We start from the raw sequence: 25,224 nt of genomic DNA, 5'->3' as shown, positions 1-25,224 counted from the left end.
ATGGATAGCCCTTTCCTCGAAGGCCCACTAGTTCCGCACAATTTGTCTGACCCAGAGTGGCTCTGATACCAATGGAAACAGCTGGACCCAAACTGGCCCAAATAACTTCCTTCAAATCTATCGATGTGGGACGGATCAGCTGCCGCAATTCCGCAAGCAGGCAGCTGACCGTTACAATGTTCATGTTTCCCGAGCTTATTTATGAGTCTTTTTACAAGTCGAGTTCGTGAGTTTAAACAAGTCGAATATTACTAATCTCAAGTTCGGCTCGTTTAGAAAACGAGCCGAGCCTAATCGAATTTTTACCGAGTTGAATCTCGAATAGTTTAAGAACAGTTTAATTCATTTAGAACGTTAAATATTTTGCTTTATTTGGAAATAGAATTTCTGTTGCATTTATGCTCACAGAGTATTTTGCTTTATTTGGAAATAGAATTTCTGTTGCATTCATGCTCACAGAGTATTTTGCGTTATTTGGAAATAGAATTTCTGTTGCATTTATGCTCAGATCTGCTCAGCAGCACGCTTCCCCTTTTGTGCTTTCTCCGTTTGCTTTAACATAGGGTCCATTTATTTCTAAAAAAAAATAATAAAATAAAAATATTGGGGCCATACATTAATCTTTTTACTTCTTAAACCCAACACTAAGTTTAAAGTTCAGAAGATTAATTTATTTTATGATTTTAAAATATTGCAAAACTTACATATTTTATTTTATAAATTTTATGTTAAATGATATTTTTAATAATTTCATTAAAAAAAATTAACTTAACATAAAATAAAAGTATGTAAAATTTCTGAAATTAAACATTTAATTTTTCCATAAAATAAAGTATTGTTATTTTATTTTAAACAAAGAAAGACAGAATAGAAAAAGAAAATCCATGATATTTCTACCCAACTTTTCACTTTAATTATATCTAGATTTCTCATATCACAAACTTTGGAAGCATATAGCATCAAGTGTAAGAGAGACTTCCTTTTCTCCATTTTTTTTCCCCTTACTATGACTGTAAGAAATGCTAAAATCAGCTGTAAATTTGTTTTTGTTATCAATTACAAAATTTGTTTTAATGACATTGTGGTGGGTTTAGGTGCATTACTTCAAATTTCATATACTGGAAGGATAATTCTGCAGGAAAAGGACCTGACAGTGAAAAGAGGAATCCATGGACAGCAGAAGTTACTCAGTAATTGGCAGATAAGTGGATAATGCAAGATCTGTTATATGATAAATACTATATTCTCAACGTGTTTCACACAAGTAAAAGGTTAATAAACGTTCCAAGTGTCCGAATCTTGGTCTCAACTTTTTTATAGCATATCAATTATAAAGCTAAAAGCGAGAGATTGATGATGCAGCCAGCAGAAAAAGCTCCTAAACAAAATTCTTAAACCCCATTAGAAGCAAGGTGCAGTTTTAAAGTTGTTGTTTCCAATTTGCGTGATCTATATAAGGGTCAGAGTTTAACCAAATCCAAACACACAAATTTCTTGTCTTCTCTTCTTGTTCTTCTTTGCTGCTTAGAGTGTCAACTTTACCTGAATATGGCAGTTGTACCTCACAGGCTATCAAATCCCAGAAGCGAACGTCATATGTTTTCTTCATCAGATGACAATGCAATGATGAAGCAAATTCAGGCCACTCATGCTCCTGATGGCCGTGACTTTTCTGTCAGACCTCTTCTTCAGCTTGTTGAAGACATTTTCCAACGTGCTGCACCAACTGGCCTGGCTACTCTTGTTCATCATCAAGTATATAAAGCAGTATCCCTTTCACTCTTTATTTGTTTCTTGCTTTCAGATTTAACATGAAGCTGATCACTTGTGACTTCATTTTTGGGAGCTCAGCAGGCGCAACTGGATGCATTGGATGATAAGGCTCTTCAAAATGGAGTTGATGAAATTCTTGATGTTTTGTCATACACAATCAACAGAATTGCGTGCGAGGTTAGTATATGCTTCTTGCTATGGTATCATTTTACTGGATTCTGATGTTCTGACGTATTTGCTTTCTGACAGATGTCCTGCAAGTGCTCTGGTGGTGGGGATGCACATGCAACAACATTAGCAATATTTAACTTGCTATCAAGCTACTCATGGGACGCAAAAGTAGTGCTAGCCTTATCAGCATTCGCAGTGAACTATGGCGAATTCTGGCTTGTTGCTCAGCTATACCTTACAAATCCGCTGGCAAAAGGAGTTGCACTCCTTAAGCAATTGCCAGATATACTCGAACGTGCTGATGCACTGAACCCAAAATTTGTGGCACTCAACAACCTTATCATGGCTACTTTGGATGTTGCCAAATGCATTGTTGAATTCAAGGAGCTTCCATCTCAGTACATCACTCCTGATACACCAGAAATGTTAACTGCCACTGCCCATATTCCAACAGCTGTTTACTGGACCATCAGGAGTATTGTAGCTTGTGCATCACAAATCACTGGCCTCATTGGCACGGGTCATGAGTATGTTTTTACTTACTTAATTACTTGAAACCCTAGCTTATAAACATAGACTCTGCATCTCATTGCCTGAGCCATACAGGTACATAGCATCAACAACAGAAGCATGGGAGCTATCAAGTTTGGCCCATAAGGTCAAGAGCATTCATGAGCATCTCATGAAGCAGCTCACTCTTTGTTATCATCACATAGGTGAGTGTCACACTCGCTCTTATGCTAAAACGATAAGATTAACATTTTCAGCAGCAAGCAAGTGATCTTCTTGTGATATATGCAGATGAGAAAAGGCACAATGAAGCATATCAAACGCTCATTCGCTTGTTCGAAACTAGTCACATTGATAACATGAAAATTCTCAGAGCTCTGATTTATGCTAAGGATGATCAACCACCACTTCATCATGGTGCCACCCAGAAAAGGGTTGATTGCATATTCCTTTTAATTAGTTCTTCCAAATAAAATTGTCATAGAAACACTCAACTTCTCCAACAATTTTCTTTGCTTTTACAGGTTACACTTGAGGTGCTAAGGAGGAAGAATGTGCTGCTATACATCTCAGACCTTGAACTATCCCTTGAAGAGCTTTCAATGCTTAACCAAATGTACACGGAGGCTCGGCAGCAGCCGACAAGGACAGAGAGCCAATATGAAGTAGTGTGGCTACCTGTTGTGGACAGATCAACTCCATGGAATGAAGTGAAACAAAAACAATTTGAGAGTCTTCAATCAATGATGCCATGGTATACAGTCTATCATCCTTCACTGCTTGATCCAGCAGTCATCAGGTACATCAAGGAGGTCTGGCGCTTCAACAAGAAGCCATTGCTCGTGGTTTTAGACCCGCAAGGGAGAGTAGTGAATCCTAATGCTATTCATATGATGTGGATTTGGGGAAGCATAGCATTTCCTTTCACAAGCCACAGGGAGGAAGCACTCTGGAAAGAAGAAACCTGGAGAATTGAGTTATTGGCAGATGCTATTGATGCAAATATCCCCGACTGGGTATAATCTATAGCTCTCAATCTCAAAAGCTTGCCATTGATGTTTTGCTGATAACTTGGCAATAGAACACTAAACTTGTGACTTTTTTGGCATTTCAGATACATGCAGGGAAGTACATATGCTTGTATGGTGGTGAGGATATAGACTGGATCCGCAAATTCACCGTAACAGCAGACGCCGTTGCACGAGCTGCCAACATCCAACTGGAGATGCTCTACGTAGGCAAGAGCAATCCAAGGGAGAAAGTGAGAAAAAACAATGATATAATCAAAGCAGAAAATCTCAGCCATACATTGCAAGACCTTACGATGATCTGGTTCTTCTGGGTGAGGCTGGAGAGCATGTGGCACTCCAAGGTCCAATATAACAGAACTGTAGAGAATGATTCAATCATGCAGGAGATTGTGACCATGCTCAGCTTCGACGGAAGTGATCAGGGCTGGGCTGTGATTAGTAGAGGATCAGGAGGTGGTGATGAAATTGCAAAGGCAAAAGGGGGTGATATTTTGAAGAGCTTTAATGAGTTTCAGTCATGGAAGCACATTATAGATGAGAAGGGATTTGTGCCTGCACTCAATGACTACCTCCATGGACACCATGACCCACATCACTGCAACAGGTTGATTCTGCCGGGGACTACAGGAAGCATCCCTGAGAGGGTGGTTTGCGCTGAATGCAGCCGCCCCATGGAGAAGTTCATCATGTACCGCTGCTGCACAGACTAAGCCTTTGCTGACGAAGCTAATACTGTGCATCCCGCAGCCATATCTGCGGTTTCTGCTATGGTTGGAGATTTAATAACTGGCTGATGGAGCCGGTGCTTGCTTGCCACTTTTAATTTTTATATTTAAGATGTTGAATATGCAGGAGAGGGAACTTGCTTGCTATTCTCTCTATGCATTTGTAATTTTTCCATTCAAGTCTCTTTTAGTCAATTTCTTTTTTTATAATCTCTGTCGGTCAAACGGTGTGTTGGGATGGAGCAGAGGAACTTGCTAGTTGGGCTTGTGGATCCACCCCACATATGTTTGGTGGATCAGTGGTTAGGAAGCTTGGTTCTGAATTTTAATGGGTGGTTGTAGTTTAAGGTCTAAGGAAAAGTTTCAATTTGATTTTAATTTAAATTAAAATTAATATAAAATTTTTAAAATTTTAGAAATTAGTTTAACTCAAAACTGAATTATTTAATTTCTGATTCGATTTTTCTTAAACAGTAGTACTATTTGTTGTTTTTGTTGGTCTCCAGATTACAGCCCAAGCCCATAATGAGGAGACATTGAAATTTGTAGTGTAGGACATCCCCTCCAAAAACTTTAACTTTCTTCTTTTTCTTTTACCTTTCGTTTGGATAAAAAATTTTATAAAAATTTAACTAAATAAAATTTTTTTTCTAAAATTTTTATTGAGAATAAAAAATTTTAAAATTTTTTAATTTAAAAAATTTTTATATAAAAATAAAATCAGGAATGATTTTATAATAATTATTTTAAATTTGAGTTGTCACTCCTCATCCCGTAAAAGCTACCTTCCAAAAGCTAAAAAGATAGACATTGAATAACATATCTTCTCCCCACGCCCCAACACACCAAACAGAAGCATAGCGTTCGTTTATGCGAACAAAATATTTTCAAAAAATTCTGCCAGAGCACTTGTTATTTCTTTAAAAAAATTAAAGTTGTTGTATTATTTAATTACAATGCTTAAAAATAAAAATATATGTATAGGAAACTTAATAGTATTAGAAATATTTTTAAAGTATCTAAAATACTTTCTTTTATTATTACTAAAGCTAAATCCTTTGTTTATTTCCATTTTAATTTTCTCCGTCATCTCTTACATTCATCATTTTATACGTTATTGTTCTCTTTCACGGTCTTAGATCTTATCAATTATGGATGAAACCGGATTCAAGAGAATAATGTTATTTCAAAACTCATGAAATCTTTACTCAGTTAATTGGTTCAACGTATCAATTTGCGGTCTAAATACATAAGGTAGACCAAGTCAATCATAAGTCTAAAACCAATAAAAAATGATCCAGTCCGGTAATGTGATGTGAAAAAGAGTAACTAGACCAATCACTTCGCAGTCTATTCGCATACTGTAAATTCTATTATCTGAATTTAAGAACATCACTTACTATTAAAGATAATTTAAAGTTTCACTTTTTTATAGTATATATATAGATATATATATATATATTAAATTGACTTTCTTTACCCATATGCTTGGAAAATAATAATATACTTTCATATCACAAATAAATACATTATGATAATCATTATTAATTAAGTCAAAACTTCTTTTTATTATAAAAAATTACTATTATTTGTATTATTTAATGTTGTGAATAGAAAAGTTTTAATTTTATTAATGAATACAATCATAAATTATCTATTGTTTATTGGAAACATGTAATAAAAAATAAATACTACATAAAATTTTATTTTTTTTATAATTAATAATATATAAAATATAATGTTGTCTCGTATTTCATTATTGAACTAATGAAATAACTATATTAGATGAGAGATAAAATAAAATTTTAAGAATTAATCGAAATAATAAGAAAGATTAAAATATTTTAATGTGTTGAACATGAGAAAGACAACTCTTTGAACTTAAATTCCCAATACACTTCATTTCAAGAATAACAACTTCCTCATTTATTAAATCCATTCAATACATTCCCCTCTATTTCATCTAGCAGCCAATACTCTCATAAAGGGGAAAAACAGAAGAAAGAAAGATAGAAAGGTATAGATTACAGAGTGTCAAATTTGATGTTGCATTGGAGAGCACTCACACCATTGTAGAAGAGAAAACACTTTTGGCAGCTCCTTATTGGCTGCAACTTCCAACATTCCAAAGCTATGGATAAAATATCTAATCATCTTCCCAAGTAATTCATCCATTGAAGCACACCCTCCCCTCCCCTTTTCTCTAGATTTATTATTTTTAAATGGGCAAGTTGGCAACTTGGATTTTCTTTCTTTTTATTTTATTTTGTTTTATTATTGTTTTTTTTAAAAAAAAAAAAAAAAAACTAGTGTGTGCACTGGCTACTGGGGACAGAAGAAGGTTCAAGAAACACCCAAATGGAAATTTTATAATAATAATAGCTTAATCATAACATAAAATTATCTAAAAAATTGCAACCTTTTGTTCTTATCTATGGTCCTCAAGGTATTTAAATAATTATCAATCAGTCATAAGGATCTAATTTGCATTATTATTTAATATATCCACCACCATCCCAATTTACATGCACATATCATAAATTTTTTAAAAAATGCAATTTGAGACTATTCCAGCTTGGAGTAGTCTAGACTTTAATATAAAATTCTCCTTACCTAGATATATATATATTCTTTTTTAATTGCAGCTGGGATATTATAAATTTAATTCTATTTTATATTTAAAAAAAATGTTAACAATTAATCTTGTAATTAAATAAGTAATGTAGAAACGTATGGGTATTAATTAAGGCTGTTCCTTCATAAATAGGGAGACAGGAATCATGTGTTTACGTCGATAATTGCATCTACTGTTGCTTAATTTGACTTTTATTTAATTACCTATCAAAAACCAACAAATGGAGCTCATAATTGCGAATAGGACAAAACAAAAATGGCTCATATTATCCATTTGGCTGTGTACTGAGGCCATGCATTTTGAAGACGATGATGCCATAAGCCCTATCCACTTGATCTATTATGTTTGAAAAACATAATTATACTGAAACTTATTGTTTTGGTTTGATGTGCAAGTCAGTCGTCGTCGTAATAACAGTTGACCATTTGAGTCCCTAGCCACCAGCAGCTTTCCTTATGTATTCACTCTCATGCTCAAGTTGCCAACTTGTTCATGCCTCAACCCCAACCCATCTCTCTATCTATACACCACACCTCTTCAAATCGTCGGTTGGCAGACTTTTTATTTAATAAATATGGTAGACTTTCTTTCGTTGAACAACGGAATTCTACATTATATGAAATTATGATTAATATATATTTTTTATTTTTGGTGCTATTCTTTTCTTGTTGGTTATATCCGTAGAGAGAAATTAAACAAGAAACTAAGGAATATATAAATGGCCTGTCGTTCATGCATTTGGGCAGCACTTTTCTGCTGTCTGTATTGTACAAGTTGCTTTTACTCAATAAAAGATTGATCAAAAGATTGATGATCGGCCATGAAAGAAGCTTCTTCGTAGATGATCTGCTTTTTCTGAAATCCAAAATGGAGCTTCTTTGTTCTGTCATTTGTTCTTTTCTTGTTTTGGATAGCTTGTGATGAGTTTCTCCTCCATCTATGTATTCCTTTTAAATATTCGGTAAAAAAGGACCATGCTTAGCAAACAAATTTTCGAATTTTCATCTCCCCGTTGAATTATTAATTAATGGATGAATCTGCTTCTGTTTTAAGATTTAATAATCTAATGGGCAAACCGGCTTGAAATTGGCTATCTCAATTTAAGATTTTTTTTACAAGGTTCCCCATAATTTCAATTGAGTTCTAATTAATTTGATCACATCTAACCATTGAAATTTGTTTAAAATTTTTTTTTATATAAAAATAATAATAAATCCCGGCTCAAATGTGAACATTTCCCATCTCATCAAGCTGATTTTATTGATTTTGATTTATTTTCTACTCTAGATTGAATTTTGTTGATTTCATTTTAAGTTTTGAATGGGTTATTGACTGCATCTAATTAAGTATAAAGTCGTACCATGATTCGTAATTTTGAAATAATTTTACCCATTACTATTTTGCATCTATATATAATTGTTCTTCATTAATTTGTTAAAAAAAAAAAAAGACGAAGAAATACAGAAAATGTTTCTGCATTTAGTTAGGTACCCTTCCACTGCTTCATATATAGTCAATGGTAATGATTAATCGAACATATCCAGACAATAAAAATTTGTATATTTTCCAACTTGGAGACAGTAAAGAATTCAAACTAAGTTTAAGAAAGTCAGAATTAGTGATCATCAGAAATTGACATATTTTCTTTGATAATAATACTTCCAATTCTCCCTTACTGGCTCTTACGCAGAAATTTTATTGGATAAAAAAGAATAATATAGGTATATTCCTACAGATTAGAGTTAAACAGTTGATTAATTAAATTCAATTGGTAGTTAAAATAGTTGATTAAGTACGAAAAAAGAGATTTAATGATAGACAAATCTCAATTGTCACCATTCACCTGAGTTTGTAATTCTTGCAAATTTGATTTAACAAAATTATGAATTAATTAATCCACTCAATTAATCTAAATAATCAAAACAAATTAAGCCTTACACAAGCATAAATAATATACAAAAATCATTTTTTACTTTTTTAAAAATTTTTTTGTTATTATTTCACAAACTTCTAAGTTTTGATTGCTCGATATGGGGAAATCGGACTGCACGGTCTAGAAGCTGAGACTTGCCATGCCTTAATTTCTCCGTCCAGACTGCCACTGTACACTGATATGACACCGTTACTTCCTTCTTCGCATGTCGCGGCTAATGACTTCACCGGTTTATTGTGACCCTCCAAAACTGCCAAACAACAGTATTTTCCATCTGGACCCTGTTGCCAAATCCTCACCGTCCGATCAGCTGAACCACTTAATAGTAAATCAGAGACGTTGATTAAACTTAGAATGGCCTTCCCATGGCCTCTCAACGCTCCGGTCACCGCCATGTGATTGGCGCTGTCTTCTCTCTCCCATACCAAAATGGAACGATCACATGCTCCTGAAAACAACACCGATCCGTCGTCGCTCAGGGCCAAAGCATTTACTGCTGATTTGTGCTTCTCTAAGGTCGCAATCAGCACATGTCGCTTCTCGTTTAATGGTCTGCCCCATACCCGGATTTTACAATCCGCTGACCCGGTGTAAACGGTTCCGTCGGCGGAAACAACAACGGCGTTAATTGCGTCCTCGTGTGCTTTGATAGACTCTAAACACCGGAGATCAGATGCTCTCCAAATCTTCAAATACCTGTCCCAAGAAACAGAATAGACCAAGCCATTATTAACGGCGAGACCAGTAACTGCATCGGCATGTTCGATCCAGAGCAGCTTCTTGTGGCGCCGGACTTTGATGTAGTTCTTCGGGAAAATGAAACGGCGTAAACGATCATTAACAGTGGGGAGAACGGTTACCAACTTGTGGTCTTTGTTCGGAGTCAGTTTCCAAACACGGATCCTACAGTCCTGATGAGCGGTGAAGATTTTTCCTTCACAAAAGGAGACGGACTTGACAGCACCGGAAGAGGAATCTTCATCATTGAACGCATGGAGATGCGTGCAGGTGGTACGATCGTAGACATTAATTTCATGAGAGGAGGCAGAGTAGAGGAAGTTGCCGTGGATGGCGAGGCAGGTGATTGGAAGCTTTGGGCGAGGTTGAAGAGAGTTTGAACAAACAAAAGAGATGGAAACATTTAGGACTTCGGGTGTAAGCTTTTGAAGAGAAGGAACGGAGGGAAGAGTCTGAAGGGAGAGATTGCTCTGGAGGGTAACACTGCTGGCGTCGCTGGTGTTTGAAGATGAGGAAGCGCTGCCAGAAGTATCGGAGGAGCTACTGCTGTCGGAAACTAGATGTTTGGAAGACTTGGGTTGTTTATCGGAGAATAAAATGACGGTGGTTGAGGTGGTGGTAGAGCAGGTAGCCAACCATGAAGGAACTCTCATTTTTCAGCTGATTTTTTATTTTTCTAAATTTAGAGGAGCGGAGAGAACGATTTCGACCAAAAAAGGAAGGAGAAAAAGGGAGGAGCGATGGAAGAGTATTGCGAGGGAGATTAAATAGAGATTTGAAAAAAGATTTGCCACGTGGAGGGGAGAAGGGATAGGGAACGATTTGTCCGAGGTTGAGAAAGGCTGTAGCCTGTCTTAAGGAAATTACATATGGAAGAAAAACAACGGATGCTAGGCTATTATTCTATAATTATTTACTGAGGTTAAGAGTGTAAAAAACCAAAAAAAAATCGTAACTGAAACTGATTCTAACTAGATCTTAGGAGTCAGTTTCAAGTTTCGACCCAGAAGGGGACCCGAGGCCAGGCCCAGTTGCAGGAACAGAATCCGAAACCAGTTTCTATTTTGTTTCGTCTGTTGGATGGTGGAGAAAAACAAGCAGCGGCTAGTGGGGTCAAAGGGGTAAACATGGAAATGCAGATAGGATTAAAACGCGTAGGATTATCCAACAGCTGTGAGAGAGAGTAGCGAGGGTGTTTCCTAGTTGTCCAATAAATGGGGCCCGCTTTGCTTGTTTGTGCTGGTTTGCAATTTTTGGTGCTCAAATGATGATTATTGATTTTACACAGCTGAAAACATCCAGAAAACGACGACTTTCAAGCTGTCTCCAGACACCACCCTCGGTAGTTATCTTCCAGGCAGGGACGACGACGCTGCTGCCGCCGGTGCATAGAATTAAATGGATATTTTTGCTAAAGCATGAAATTAAATTATATAATATAATATTTATATTTAAAAATAAAGTATGAAGTGTGAAAAAGGGAAGGAAGCAATCAGATTCTTTTTACAAAAGGGAAGGCAGCAATCAGATTCTTTTACCCTAAATTGGACCAGACAAATCAAATCGAAGAGGTTGACAAAGCCATGCATTATAGAAGAAGAAGCCGACAATCATGAAAATCTTAAGCAATTAATGACCATTTTCGATTTATGACTGATCTGACCTTAAAGATAAGAAATCCAAAAAAAAAAAAAAGAATGGAGTAGTAATTAAGGACCACTTTCGATTTCAATGTCACAATAATCCAACTGCTTCTTTAATTTCTCTCAACTAATTAATCTAATCAAGGAAGAGATTAAACATAACCTCAACATCAACGAATTAATTATAATATCTTAATCAACCAGATAAACAAAAGTGCTTCAGCTATTCCTTCTAAATTGATCAAATTTCATTATATTATATATAGGTATCTATCAAATTACAAGTTGGCTCAAAAGTTTCCTACGTCAATATCAAGAAAAAGTAACATTAAAATAAATATTTAAAATTAATAAATAAAAAATTTTGTTTCGAGATATTATCTATTTTATAGAGTTTAAATAGCATTATTATTTTTTTAATTAATCAATAAATTAAAGTAGTTGTTGTTAAGTTAATGGATGTTTGATTGAATCGACGGCAGGAGGCATCGAAATTAAAAACTAAAAAATCCATGGTAAGACGTGAAGAACGAAGGCAAGACATTAATTACTAAATTTACATAAATTACAAAAATAATTGAGCTGTATTGAAAGCTAAACTCAGCATAAATTATTTCTTAATAAAGCACTTTTCTCTTGACATAGAGTTGGTCCCCTCCCATGCAGGCTTGAATAGTAGTTTCCATGACTCAATTGATTGTGAAGAAGAGTGATTAATTAATGACTAATTAATAATCAGTGTTTTTTAATTTAATAATTAATGTAATTATGCTAAATTAATAGTTAATTTTTTTTAATGGGTTAAGGAAAAGGACATGTTTTTCTTGCCATTTTTTTTATAGGGTCATATTTTATTGCAGTAAAATAAGTTAGAAGATAAAAAGATAAAATTCAATTGACATGGAAAAATTTTGGTTTGCATGTTTTTTCCTTTTGGCTTTTTTCCCATTTGCCTCGTTTAATTCATCCTTGCTTTTTTAAATGTAGTTCTCTTTTTTTTTCTTTGTTTTTACAGTCTAAATTATTTATAATTTTTTTTAACTATCTATACATTTCTTCATTCAATATAACTAAATAATATAAATATTTAAAATACTAAATATAATTAAAAATACAATGACTAAATAATATAAATATTTAAAGTAATTAATAAATTTTTTTATATAATTGATTAAATTATTAAAATTTATAAAATATGAATGATTTTAAAATATAAATAAATTAATAAATTTTTGAAAAGTTATTTAAAATATAAATAAATTAACAATTTTTAAAAAAAATTCGACGACTGTGTGATTAATGTTATTTTTTAAATTAAATTACTATTTATTTCCTTCCTATTATAATTATTTGCAATCTCATAACCTAACGTTATAATAATTTAAATATTAGTTCTATTTTTATATTTATCCTCTCTTTTTGAAGATAGAGTAATATATAAAGAGGGAAAGAGATAAAAAAAATAAAGAGATTAAAATGATAAATATAATTATAAGTAATTACAAAATTAAATGATGTATTTTCTTAAAATATATATGTATTTATAAATAATTATAATATTCAATAATAATTAAATAGTGATTTAATTTTTAAAATTAATGTAAAGCGGATAAAGGGATATAAATATTTAAATAAATTAAAGGGAAGGAGAGTAAATAATTTAATTTTAAAAATTTACAAAACGCTGTTTCTAATAGCATCAAGGAATTAAATAATAAAAAAATTATTATATAATTTATATAGAATGAAAAATTTTATTTATGAGCTTTTAATTTTATAAAAATAGATGAAAATATGTTTTATTATTTTAAAAAGTTTAATAATTATTTATTCATTATTTTTAATGGTTAAATATTAGAAAAATTATAAATTACTTTTTATAAAAAAATAAATTAATGAACTTTTTTAACACTTTAAAAATATTTTAATTATTTTTTAAAATAAAAAAATCAATTAATAATGAGTTTTCTTGAATTGCAAATATTGAATAATAAATAAATAATAATTAAAAATAATAAATGAATGAATTAATAATTTTTAAATATAAAAGATATTTTTAATATATTTTTAAAATTAAATAAATAATCAATAAATTTCACAGTATTAATTTTTACTAAATAATAGATTTAAAAAAATAAAGCACATAACCATACTGTTCCTACATATATTTGTATATATTTACATTTTCTTAAAAAGGCAACAATATATTGCGACTCATACTGCGTCGTTTTGTACAGGCCATATCTTATCTGGGGCAGAGAAGCAGAGTTCAGGTTCGCACTCTCCGATTTATGCAGCATTCTTCTCTCAATCTCTATTGCTGAGCGATCATCCCTAATTGATTCATAGATCGACAAATTCAGAATTCTAGCTTCAGGAGCAAGAAGAAGAAGAGAGGAAAATGGTGAAAGTGGCCACGTACTTTGCAATGACATTAGGAGCCTTCATATTCTGGCAGTCTATGGAGAAGGTTCATGTCTGGATTGCCCTTCATCAAGACGAAAAGGTTCTTTCTTTTTCCATATCAATTTACTTTTTCATATATAATCGGTTTTGATTTGGATCAATTTAAATATTTCAGAGATAAACCCTGGTATATCAAAACTTTTGTTTACCATCGTATTTAGATCTACTGGGTAAGCTTAGCTGTTATCTTTCGTGGCTTTTGGAATTTGAATCTGAAATCGATGGTGATTCATCTTCGCATTGGGCTTTTTGCTTGATATGTGTGATTATGGATGTTGGGTTTTGTCTAATTTGTCCAAAATTTATAGTTTCAGAAGCGTTTGTGTTGTTGTTATGACAGAAGGAGAGACTGGAGAAGGAAGCAGAGATCAGGAGAGTAAGAGAAGAGCTCCTTCGACAAACCAAAGAGAGGGAAGATACTCTTGCTTAACGTCTCTTCCCTTTGTATTGACCATATGCATAATTTATCACAAATCTCACGAATTAATTCAAGAGTAAACGTATGTGGTGGCTCCTAAACGAACTTCTCTCTTACACCTGATAGTCTCTAGTAAGCTTATCGGATTTGATTGTCACTGGCACTTTATTGTTCGGTTATATCAGTCACAACTTGTTTCTATCATCAGAACTTAATGGAACCTGTAATTTCACCTGTTCTTCATAATGTGCCTAATGCAACTTTACTTGCTTTCGGGTTTAGTCGGAACAAGTAATAAGAAGTTCACATTGGTGATCATATTACCCCTTTTATAAATATGCTGTGGAACTTGAGTTTTATTTGAGTTATTTGTAATTTATTGTTTTGCAGCAGTCTTTTGAGTTGTTATGATGTTTAAATGTGAATATCTTCATAAGCAAAACCAAATTTTGCATTTAGCTTGAAATAGATTGCCAGGGATAGCCTTATTCTTTAGTATATTTATTTTCAGAATCTCTTCAATCTCCAGGAATCTTCAGTCAAGAGCTGTAAAAGATAATTTCTTTTGCTTGATGCTCATATGTTGTGTATGTGGCTACTCCATATCCAAAAATAGAAATGCTATTCTTGGTGTGTGTTTGTGCATGCAAGAGAGAGAGTTTGGGGGGTTTTTTGGTTGGGGAGGGGGGGGATATTGAGGGAGAAATGAGAAGCTATTGTTTTACCATGAAAATCTGTTTGATATCATCAATACCTCTATTATATCTAGTTTGAGTTGTGTGAACTCATGTGGGCGCCATCAATCACACAGTTCCCCATCATTTGTGTGAACTGCTCTGATGGATTGGCGTAGGTTTTCTTTGCACCTGAATTTGTCTTGTTTTCTTTTTTGCTATTGTTCTATTGTATGCCGCATATAATGGTCAGATATCATTCATTGGAACTCAGGGCTTGATGTGTGAATGAGGAGTGCCGTAGTAGTGAATTATCAAACAGATGAAATCTGCTTTCTTGTTTCTTTCTAAATACTTAACCCCTGGGAAATCTTCAGTTGATATGCCCTTTGATTCCTTTTTCAAAGTGAATCAAGGTTATAAAATTATTATTATATAGTAAAAGTAATTTTTTTAATTATCTAATTTTTTTTATATAGTGCTTATTTAATTTTTATAAATATATTTTTAATATTTTATTGATTATTAAAATAAAAATATAATAAAATTGTTTTAATGATAAAAATATAATAATATTTTTATTATAATATTAATAATATAATATATTAAAAAATAATAAAACATTAAAAAGTGGTGACAATAAATATAATAAAAATTATATTTATTATATTAGAAAGTGATAGGAAATCAAAATATCATATATTAATAGTGATTAAAAAAATAATAAATTATATTTATTATATATACATTAATTATTATTTTATATAAAAATAAAATTAAAAAAATATAAAAAAATTATAAATATATTTATGTCACATATCATAAATATTTAGAATTACTTGTCAATCTATCATCAAAGATCCAATTATATATATATATACTAAAAATAAAAATATAATTAAGAATACATATTATAAATTTAAATATATAATTTCTCACATTTTATAGTTAGGGATATAAATATATATTAATTTTTTATTGATTATTTTAAAGATATAGTTAATTTTTAGTTTTATATTTTTTTAATTATACATTAATATATTTATATTAAAAAATTAAAAAGTCAAATAATAATAATAATAAATTTAAAATTCATATACAAATTGTAATAATAAAAATAATAAATTATATTTATTATGAATATATTAATTAATAATATTATTAAATATAAAATATAATTTAAAAAATAAAATAAAATATATTAAATGTGTCACTTGATACAAATATATAAATTTATATGTGTCTTAAGATAAAGTGTATGAATTTAAACATGTCTATAAATCCCTCCATAACCTATTTTAAATATATCTAACTATTCCCGATTCTAAATAGCAAAAACAAAACCGGCATTAAAAATTGTAAGATTAAATAAATTTTAATACAATGGTGTTAGAATTATAATTTTATTTTCTGAACAAGGATTAAAACATTGTAAACGATTAATCAATTAATTGCTTTTAATAAATTAATTATAACAATTTAATCAGTTTGAAAACGTCTCAAATTGATCTTGAAAAAAAATTGATTAGGACAATCAATCCTAATCAAATCATGTATTTTACATCCTTATTTATTGAGATAACTCAATTAGAAAATTTCACTTTTTTTCATTTTCTGAAAAGTTAAAAAATCTTAATTCTTTTATTATAAAGAAATAATTTATTTTATCGATTTTTATAATAAATAATTTATTTCACCAGTCCATTTAAATTATTTTTTAAAAAGTGAATTTTTTATAAAATAACAAATTTGAATCAAATAATACTTAAAATTCGGAGAAAGTTATCTACATAATCAATTCTCGTCTTATTCAAAACAAGTTCACCAAAAGGAACGTGGGTTGGCATGTTGATTCCTGAATGGACCCAAGTTAGCAGCCCTCATCCATGGAAGCAGACAAGTAACCATCAAAAGATAACCACCTTTTCTCCTCTCCTTTCCACTAAAAGCTGTAAATAACTTCTTAATCCACCCCCATGTTTATGTTCACACGTTTTCCTTCTGTTGATGCCTGTCAACATGACTCCTACAACCTGCCTTTATCCTTAACTTTTTCTGGCGGAGCGGAACCGGTCGATTTTGAAGAAATCAAGTTTTAATGCGTTAAAAATTTTTTTAGATCAAACCGAATTTAAACTTCATTTATTTTGAATTCGAGTAAAATATTAATATATTCAAGTTTAGTTCGTTGGAGAAACGTGTTTAAATAAATTAATTTTTTATCGAGTTTAATCTTGAATATTTTACAAATAATTCAATTTATTTAAAGATATAATGAGTTTTACTTTAAAATTAAATAATTTTAATTAAATAAATATATTTATAAATTATCATTTATATTTTAATTATCCCAATATTTAAAAATTTTAAAAATATAATTAAATTATAATTTTAAAAAATTTAAATTTAATATATGAAAATTTGTAAGTGTATGAGTTTAGTTTTCTTATGATATTACTGTTCATAAAATTATTTGCGAATATGCTCATAAATTTAAAATTGAGCTGAACTCACTAGTCAAACAATGTAGAACTCAAGCTCAATTTATTTATTTAAGGAGCTTAAATTAATATCGAATTTAGCTTGTTTAAAAATCAAATTAAATCTAATTGAGATTTTATTGACCCGAGAGCCAAACAATTTGATTCATTAGCCAGAACAATTTGATTCATTTACCCCCGATTTCTGATGATCCTCCCTCTTCAGCATGAGTATATAACTTGGAGCACCTATGCTTCTTCAGCCCTCTGAGTACTTTGCTATGGATTCAAGGAAGCTCATCCTGTTTGCACTTTCTCTAGTGCTGGTGTTGAAGGTGTCTCAGAGTTTTGATTATCGGGATGAGGACCTCACTTCAGAGGAGAGTCTCTGGAACTTGTACGAGAGATGGAGGAGCCACCACACGGTGTCTCGCAGCCTGACTGAAAAACATCAGCGTTTCAATGTGTTCAAGGGAAACTTGAAGCATATTCACAAGGTGAACCAGATGGATAGACCTTACAAGCTGAGACTGAATAAGTTTGCTGATATGACTAACCATGAGTTCATGAAACATTACGGAGGCTCAAAGGTTAGCCACTACAGGCTACTTCATGGATCCCGGCAGCAAACTGGGTTCAGTCATGAGAACACTGATGTCCCACCGTCAATTGATTGGAGAAAGAAAGGAGCAGTCACCGGCATCAAGAATCAAGGCCTTTGCGGTACAAGTCATAGATCATAAAACTATCATATCAATATATAATCTCCACTCAAACTAAGATTTTTGATGTTACAGGTAGCTGTTGGGCATTTTCAAGTGTAGCTGCAGTGGAAGGTATAAACAAAATCAGAACAGGAGATTTGGTCTCTCTATCTGAGCAGGAGCTAGTTGACTGCAACTCTGTTAACCATGGCTGTGATGGAGGATTAATGGAAGAGGCATTCAGGTTCATTGAAAAAACTGGTGGCTTAACAACAGAGAATAACTATCCTTACTCTGGCAAAGATGGATCCTGTGACTCGAACAAGGTTAATTATATCAACTAAAACAAAATAAATTCACATGCAACTTTACAAATAATATCATATTTGATATATAGCTGCGCTGGTGCTGCAGATGAATACTCCTATGGTGACCATTGATGGGTACGAAATGGTACCGGAAAACGATGAGAACGCATTGATGAAAGCTGTCGCTAACCAGCCTGTAGCTATTGCAATAGATGCTGGTGGCAAGGATTTTCAGTTCTACTCAGAGGCAAGTTTCATCCTAATCAACTTCTACTTAGTTTTAAGTGAACCACGTTAAAATTTTGTATTTTAATTTATTATTTGTAAATGATTATTAGGACATTTTGCGATTTTGTAGGGAGTATTCAGTGGACACTGTGGGACAGAGCTAAACCATGGGGTGGCACTGGTGGGATATGGAGAAACCGTAGATAGAACAAAGTACTGGATAGTGAAGAATTCATGGGGTTCTGAATGGGGAGAAAATGGATATGTTAGGATGCTGAGAGGGATTGAAGCAGAAGAGGGATTGTGTGGTATAACTTTGGAGGCCTCCTACCCTTTGAAGCAGCGTTCCGACTACAAGAAATCAACTTCCTGGGGAAGGGATGAACTGTAGTTGATCAGCAGAAATTTAAGCCTAGAGAATGGATGTAGCAGTCAGAAAGTTTCTTAAATTATACTACGACGTTTGATGTTTCTAGTTTGTGAGTTGAAGTTGGATTTGTTTGCCATGTTTGTATATCTTGGCTTGGATCAAGTGCTTATTATGGCAGTATAAGATTCTCAATAAATCATCAAAATTAATAATATTTTATATTCAATAATTACAAATTAAATTTTATAAATAGAAATTTACTCAAGCTTTGAATTTAATTTAATTCGAGCTAATTTAGTGATTAATTTTAAAAAAAAAATTTAAGAAACTAACCATTTAAATTAATTTGATTTGGTTATAATTCCATAAAAAAATTAAATTTTGTTTGAAATAAAAGATAATTTTACTTTAAATTCAAAATTAAACTGTTTTTGAACTATACCTATACCTATATTTTTAAGGTCTAAAAGAGGATAAAAGTACAATAAGAATGGATCAGAAACCATAGAAAGCCCATAAAATAAACCACCAATCCAAACTAGAAACCAAAAATCAAAAGTTGAAAACTAAAAATTGAAAGTCAGAACTGACTCTGAGTCCAGTATCGTCAACGACCACGTTAGTTTTTTAGAAGATGGTGTAATAGGCTGTTTAAAATTTTTAAAAAAGAAAAAAGTTTATAAAAAATCATTTGATGATATTATTTATTTAATTTAAAAAAGCAATGTTTCAAAATATTTTTATTTATAATTTTACCTTAGTTTATCACGTTCTAACAATAAAATATTTAAAATAAAAAACAAATCAAATAAAAAGATATTTTCCAGATGACAATTTAAAACTGAATTTTAGCTTGCCGATTATAATTTTTAAATAGAATCTAGTGGGATTCGAATTTTATAATAACAGATATATATGATAATTGTATTATAAATTTAATGTTAAATTATTTTTTTAATGCTTAATTATCATTCCTCCATTAAGAATTAATGAGAGGGCAAAAATTTTGAATATTTGATATTTTTACAAGAATACATTTTCTTCTCTTAAAAAATGATTAATGCACATATAATAAAAATAATTCATTTTCTATCCAAAAAATTCTCATCCTAATTCAACTGAGATTAGTCCTGCCTTGCCGAGATGTACGTGTAATGTACACGCTCACATTTTTGTGATGAATGCATATTTTTACTTTTTATTTTTTTTAAAAAAAATATTATTTAATAAAAATTAGATAGAAATTTTTATAAATTTTAAGAAAAATGATTTTTCAATTTAAAAAGTATAATAGAAAGGTTGATGATGTTTTAAAAATTTATTAATTTTAATTATTAAATATTGTAAAAAATTTTAAAATATTTTTAATAGAGAAAAGTTAATTAATATATATTTTATAAAATTAAAAAATTAATTAATGAATTTTTATAAATTATGAGAATTAAATAATGAAATATTTTAATAATTATGATTAACAAAAAAAATTAATGTATATTATAAAATTTTAATGTTTTTTTAAATTAAGAGATCTATTATTAAATTATAAAATAATAAATTTTCCTAAATTTTATTATTTAATTAAATAGAACGGAGAGAATAAAGGAGCATCCGACGACGACGGATGTGGATGAGGCCTGAGGGTGTGAGGGAGAGGAGCTTTTATAAGCTGTGTGTGTCAGCACCTGAGGCTACTTTGTGGCCACATATAGTGTACGGTACAAAGTCAAAAAGACTCTTTGGCCAAAAGTAATGGCACGTCAGAATTTGTAATACGTGGCATTCGATTGTTAATCTTATTCTATTCTGCTGCCAATGCCAGCAATCACGTGCCTCTCCTTCCCTCTTCTATTTGGAGCTGTTATTTCCAACCGCAAAATTTTAGATTCGATGCCATTCTCATTTGTCAAACTGCCTTTCACATTTAAGGGTTCCAAACGGCTACTATAGTTTGCGTTTTATTGCTGAGTTTTTCTTTTTTTTGGTATTTGCAAGTTGGAGGCTTTGCTATATAAAATAATTTATGGTTTATTCACTGATTTATGTCATTGAAAAAAGCAAATTTTATTACATCTAAAAATAATATAATAATATTTAATATAAAAGAAGTAAATGGGCTTAGTTTTTGTTAAAAAAAACAAATGTTGTTTTAGTCTTTATTCCATTAAAAATTAAATAATTCATTCAACTAAATTACTCATGAAATTAATACAAATTTTATTTTCTCAAAACGTATTAAATAAGAGCATATCAATAAAATTAGTAAAGATACTACATTATAAAAAATAGTCTATAATTTTAAATGAAATGAACTAAAAATAAATATATATTTAGAGATAAAAGTTAAGTTATTCACTCTAATTAAAAAATAAAAAAGTAAGTTATTCACTAAAATAACACTGATTAAAATGAACTTTTGTCTTCAATAGATTTTTTTTTTTCCATGGATTAATATTTCATGCGTCAATGACTCGTTAAGCTATGTCGGTTTTCGGGCTACTATCCGGCCGTTAGAAATATCAAATTGCAACAACTGACTTTAGCTCAAAAAAGAAAGGACCGAGTGAGGAGAAATGAACTAATTGGATTGCGCCAGGGAAAACCAGATCTTCAGTTCAAATCAGTCAAACAAACGTATGGACAATAATAGCAACTTACTGACGTATTCATGCTTCCCCACTCTCTCTCTCTCTCTATTGCCATATGCCCGCCAGCGAACGGCCACAGAGGGTGGCTTCCTTTTATCCAGCACTCGCTCCCCGCAACCCCATCCCTCTTCTTCCAAATTTCAAAATACCGAAATTCACATGCACACGCATACTCACTATTACAGACAAAAATTAATTCTTTTTCCCATTAATGCATTAACTATTTGATGAGCTTTCTTATATTTGAAATTTTTTTATGAAAAAAAAAAATCCGAAAAGTATTCAGAGCTAAAAATTTCATGTTACAACAAAAACACTTCTTCGCATAACTAGCAACAAAAAAAAGAAGTTAAGTTTAACTAGCTACTAAATACACGATACAGAGAGCGTCAAATGGGGTTGATGGTGGTCAGGTAGCTGACCTGAGGGGAATATGACAAGGAAGCTGTAGGATGTGGTGGGAGAGGCGAGGTGGGCTATGCATATTAAGACCAAGACGAGGCTCGGAGCTCAACGAGAACCTCATTGGTGGAGTGCAACTGTTCAGAGCAGGCAGTCATGGACACAACGGTTGGCTGCAGTAATTATATGATATCATATTCATATCTTCCCAGTTCCAAGAGAATCACAACTTAATACCATTACCATAAAACCCTCGATCTCTCTCTCTCTCTTCTATTTTTAGGTTAGGCCCTCCCTATAACTCAGCTGCCACCATTGCTGCCTTTGTCTTCTTCATCACTGCCGTTTCGGCTGCGCCTGCGGTTCGAAATTTCGTCGTCTTCTTCTCGGTCAGCGTCTCCGTTGTTGTTCTTGCTGTTATGATCGGTTGAGTCCATGGGAAGACCAAGAATCATGGGGTGCTGTTGCTTCTGGCCGACAATGGGTTGAGGCTCCGTCAGTTGCCTCCCGTCTCGAGGAGGTGCAAACACCACTGGCAGGTAGTGTTCCATCTCGCAAGGGAACTTTGAGTTCTTGAAATGCTCCTTTAAAGCTTCTAGTCCCTTCATTTAAAATTTTCATTTGCCCACAAATACCATAGACATCCATCAGAAGAAATTACTTGTAGACTACTATTCACTAATCTGAGTAAAAGAAATCAAGTAAAAATACCTGAACTCTAGCGTAAGTGACTTCACAGATTTTTCTTGAATTAAACACCTCCCAATGTTGATGGTTAAAAGCCTTGTACAGCCTCCAAGTTGCCTGTGGGGACGTCATATTCACGAACCCATATCCCACATTGCACTTGTTACTGTTTTAAATCACGATTGATTCAAACAAAAATGAGCACAATCGTTCCACTATCAGGGATGAGAAAGGCAAGGCAACTCAAATATAAATAAGATGTAAGGGGGGGGAGAAGAAAAGGAAGTCACTTGAAATCGATAGGGAGATAGACAAAATCGTAGGAGGACAAGGGCTGGTCTTCGCCGTTTGCAATCTGCTCGTTGCAGTGAATGCAGTGGTTGTCTAGCATGTTTAAGAGCAGCTTCTGACTGCAATTATTCAAATATGAAAACCAAAAGAATCCCAAATAGTGAGGAATTTTATAAAGAAGTTACACGAGTGAAAAAGGGGAGGAGGGGGATCAGACGCAGAATACCCACCTGTACTTGTTGGGTATGTTCTTGATCATGACAGTGGTCCTAGAATCACTGGAATTCGATTCCATCATAGCACCTTCATTTATGAGAAAACGAGTATCAAACTTCTTTGCTTGTCTGCTCTTCCATGGCCTATTTCTATGTTGCTGCTTCGTCGACGTAGGACAAGACTCATTTTGGCTTTTCTTTGAGTTTCTCTTTACAGGCCCATCACCAACCTTGTCTACAACTCCATCCTCGTCTCCCCTATTTATTGTCAAACAACCCTTGTCGTTAACATTCTCTTTAGGGTTTCCCTTGCTAAAATGCGAGGCTTTCTTCGTGGAGGATTGAGTTTGAGGTAAAGAAGCGCATGGAGAAGCATTTGGAACAGAAGGGCTGAAGAATTTACGAGGCATTGGTGGTGGAGGCGGTGGGGGAGGTGGTGGAGGTTGCGGTGAAGCATACCTTGAAATTTTCGTACTAATGAATGCATTACTAATGGAGGAGGTTTTAGAGGAGGAGGTGGGGGTGGCGTTGAAAAACCTTCTGCCATATCCACCTGGTCGACTAAACTCGATAACAACTGGCTTCCCATGAATTTCTTTCCCATTCATCTCCCTCAGAGCTTTAGCTGCATCTCTTATGTCATAAAACTCCACAAATCTTTGTTGCTTCTTTAATGGTGTCTCTCTCAATTCTTTAACAGAACCTGCAACACCCAATGCAGAAAAAAAAGTAAAAAATAAAAATAATTGAACTCGCACAGTAAATAACAAAATTAAACTATGAAGAATTTGTTTTTTGTTCCTTTCTCGTGGAAAGATATCAATTATGGAGACAGATAAAGAGGAAGAAAGAGACCCATCGCATTGAACCAACTGACAAATCCATCCAAAAGTAATAATCAAACACTTGCAGATCTTACAAGTCCATACACAAACTGAAACCAACTAAAATGCATCAAAATCAAACACTAAAACCTCCATAAAACCCAGAGAAGTAGAAGAAGAAGAAGAAGAAAGCCATGCGATTTTACCAAAAGCTTGGAAAATTTCCTTGAGGGACGAGGTAGAAACATTCGGGTCTAAATTGAAAACTACTATAGTCCCTTGGTTATGCCCGTCCGGAACAGCGTTACACGAAGGAATGATGAATTGGGCCCACACAGCACAACCGGAAATGAGCCCACGCGCCGCTGGAGACGGTGGTGCAAACAATTTCTCTCCAAGTCCTATAAACCCAGAACTTCGTTCTAAGGTAGCAAAGAGGTTTCCTAACCTGCTTTGCTGCCGCATGTGTTGGTCTCGTATATCCTGTAACGCCTTCTCTGCATGTCTCAGATCGTAAAAATGGACGGTCACGATTCCCTCACAAATTTTCTCCATCTGGACCCCTCTCACCTCTCCAAATACCTCTAATTCTCTCCTAATGATCGACTCGCTGACGTCGCTCGGCACCGAACTCAACACCAACGTCCTGGTTGGTGCCGCCGACTGTGGCGGGAGAGGCAGAACGGTGCTCACATAAGCTGGGGGTGCAGCAGAAGGGTACTGCGGGTACCCTACAACTCCGTCATCAGTAAACGGCACAGCTTGAGGAGCAGCATACGTATAGTATACTTGATGCGGAGTAGGTGGAGGTGGAGGAGGCAGCGGTGGAGGTCCAAAGAGAGGCATTCGTTGGGTGAAGTTGACGTTGTTAGGGTTATTTCTTGGCCTGAACTCTTGTGCTCTAGGGTCTAGATTCCCCGGAAACCGAACAATACCGGTTTCTCCCATGATGGTGGGGTAGCCGAGATTCTCAACCTGATCGCAAAACCTCTAATACAGTTTTCCGGCGAAGGAAACTTCTGGGTGGTAATACTCTAATTAGTACATCTACTTCTTTCTCTTTCTCCGTATCCCTGAAGAGAAAGCATAGAGTGGCAAAAAGCAGAAATAGATTATTTCTTTTTTTTAATTTTTAATTTTTATTTCTCTCCGCTTTCTTATAAAGCCAAAGTTGCCAAAAATGTCCTTTCCCCATTACGTAAGTGGTTAAAAATTAAGAAGACGAAAATGACCTTGGAGGGTTTCTTGAAAAGTGCGACCTTTTTCATATTGATTTGATATGGGTTGGGGTGGTGGAAGGTGGAGGAAGTGGCGGTGATGGGTTGAGAAGGGAGGTGGAGCGTACACGTGGCG

The 25,224-nt window shown here is 33.1% G+C and overlaps 5 protein-coding genes across 6 annotated transcripts; 3 read left to right on the top strand and 2 right to left on the bottom strand.

The window, feature by feature from the left end:
* Nucleotides 1-1,466: 1,466 nt before the first annotated feature.
* Nucleotides 1,467-4,430, top strand: LOC110627720 (protein SIEVE ELEMENT OCCLUSION B). Of its 2 annotated transcripts, none has more exons than XM_021774068.2 (7): nucleotides 1,467-1,755; nucleotides 1,852-1,950; nucleotides 2,023-2,471; nucleotides 2,551-2,660; nucleotides 2,746-2,888; nucleotides 2,979-3,470; nucleotides 3,569-4,430. In XM_021774068.2, the coding sequence occupies exons 1-7, from the start codon at nucleotides 1,549-1,551 to the stop codon at nucleotides 4,193-4,195; spliced, it is 2,127 nt and encodes a 708-aa protein (XP_021629760.1). In that variant the 5' UTR covers nucleotides 1,467-1,548; the 3' UTR covers nucleotides 4,196-4,430. The 2 variants fall into 2 exon arrangements, with proteins under 2 accessions (XP_021629760.1, XP_021629761.1); XM_021774069.2 differs by having other exon boundaries at nucleotides 1,476-1,755; nucleotides 1,855-1,950.
* A 4,285-nt stretch (nucleotides 4,431-8,715) lies between these two features.
* On the bottom strand, nucleotides 8,716-10,264 carry LOC110627428 (protein JINGUBANG). The gene has a single exon (XM_021773728.1). It carries the CDS (start codon nucleotides 10,167-10,169, stop codon nucleotides 8,856-8,858), a length of 1,314 nt encoding a protein of 437 aa, XP_021629420.1. The 5' UTR covers nucleotides 10,170-10,264; the 3' UTR covers nucleotides 8,716-8,855.
* Nucleotides 10,265-13,387: 3,123 nt separating this feature from the next.
* Nucleotides 13,388-14,402, top strand: LOC110627792. The gene is made up of 2 exons (XM_043948604.1): nucleotides 13,388-13,665; nucleotides 13,966-14,402. The coding sequence occupies exons 1-2, from the start codon at nucleotides 13,561-13,563 to the stop codon at nucleotides 14,053-14,055; spliced, it is 195 nt and encodes a 64-aa protein (XP_043804539.1). The 5' UTR covers nucleotides 13,388-13,560; the 3' UTR covers nucleotides 14,056-14,402.
* A 2,844-nt stretch (nucleotides 14,403-17,246) lies between these two features.
* Nucleotides 17,247-18,937, top strand: LOC110628786 (vignain). Its single transcript, XM_021775588.2, has 4 exons — nucleotides 17,247-17,920; nucleotides 17,995-18,227; nucleotides 18,316-18,456; nucleotides 18,568-18,937. The coding sequence occupies exons 1-4, from the start codon at nucleotides 17,449-17,451 to the stop codon at nucleotides 18,826-18,828; spliced, it is 1,107 nt and encodes a 368-aa protein (XP_021631280.1). The 5' UTR covers nucleotides 17,247-17,448; the 3' UTR covers nucleotides 18,829-18,937.
* A 2,796-nt stretch (nucleotides 18,938-21,733) lies between these two features.
* LOC110628009 (protein terminal ear1) lies at nucleotides 21,734-24,988 on the bottom strand. Its single transcript, XM_021774442.2, has 5 exons — nucleotides 24,078-24,988; nucleotides 23,063-23,750; nucleotides 22,832-22,951; nucleotides 22,566-22,707; nucleotides 21,734-22,456 (listed from the first exon to the last, which is right to left on the bottom strand). Exons 1-5 carry the CDS (start codon nucleotides 24,817-24,819, stop codon nucleotides 22,157-22,159), a joined length of 1,992 nt encoding a protein of 663 aa, XP_021630134.1. The 5' UTR covers nucleotides 24,820-24,988; the 3' UTR covers nucleotides 21,734-22,156.
* Nucleotides 24,989-25,224: the final 236 nt, after the last annotated feature.

Source organism: Manihot esculenta, chromosome 12 (assembly GCF_001659605.2).
Source record: "Manihot esculenta cultivar AM560-2 chromosome 12, M.esculenta_v8, whole genome shotgun sequence".
Taxonomy (NCBI): domain Eukaryota; kingdom Viridiplantae; phylum Streptophyta; class Magnoliopsida; order Malpighiales; family Euphorbiaceae; genus Manihot; species Manihot esculenta.
This window is presented reverse-complemented; position numbering and strand designations above follow the sequence as displayed.

Bases quoted from the DNA above. Each gene is read 5' to 3' on its own strand.
- LOC110627792 (XM_043948604.1), top strand. From the start codon at position 13,561: ATGGTGAAAGTGGCCACGTACTTTGCAATGACATTAGGAGCCTTCATA. The intron at 13,666-13,965 runs GTTCTTTCTTTT...TTGTTATGACAG, and splicing joins CCCTTCATCAAGACGAAAAG to AAGGAGAGACTGGAGAAGGA.
- LOC110628786 (XM_021775588.2), top strand. From the start codon at position 17,449: ATGCTTCTTCAGCCCTCTGAGTACTTTGCTATGGATTCAAGGAAGCTC. The intron at 18,228-18,315 runs GTTAATTATATC...CTGGTGCTGCAG, and splicing joins GATCCTGTGACTCGAACAAG to ATGAATACTCCTATGGTGAC. The intron at 18,457-18,567 runs GCAAGTTTCATC...GCGATTTTGTAG, and splicing joins ATTTTCAGTTCTACTCAGAG to GGAGTATTCAGTGGACACTG.
- LOC110628009 (XM_021774442.2), bottom strand. From the start codon at position 24,819: ATGGGAGAAACCGGTATTGTTCGGTTTCCGGGGAATCTAGACCCTAGA. The intron at 22,952-23,062 runs GTGGGTATTCTG...GAATAATTGCAG, and splicing joins AACATACCCAACAAGTACAG to TCAGAAGCTGCTCTTAAACA. The intron at 22,708-22,831 runs GTGACTTCCTTT...GATTTAAAACAG, and splicing joins TATCTCCCTATCGATTTCAA to TAACAAGTGCAATGTGGGAT.
- LOC110627720 (XM_021774068.2), top strand. From the start codon at position 1,549: ATGGCAGTTGTACCTCACAGGCTATCAAATCCCAGAAGCGAACGTCAT. The intron at 1,951-2,022 runs GTTAGTATATGC...GCTTTCTGACAG, and splicing joins TCAACAGAATTGCGTGCGAG to ATGTCCTGCAAGTGCTCTGG. The intron at 2,661-2,745 runs GTGAGTGTCACA...TGATATATGCAG, and splicing joins TCTTTGTTATCATCACATAG to ATGAGAAAAGGCACAATGAA.
- LOC110627428 (XM_021773728.1), bottom strand. From the start codon at position 10,169: ATGAGAGTTCCTTCATGGTTGGCTACCTGCTCTACCACCACCTCAACC.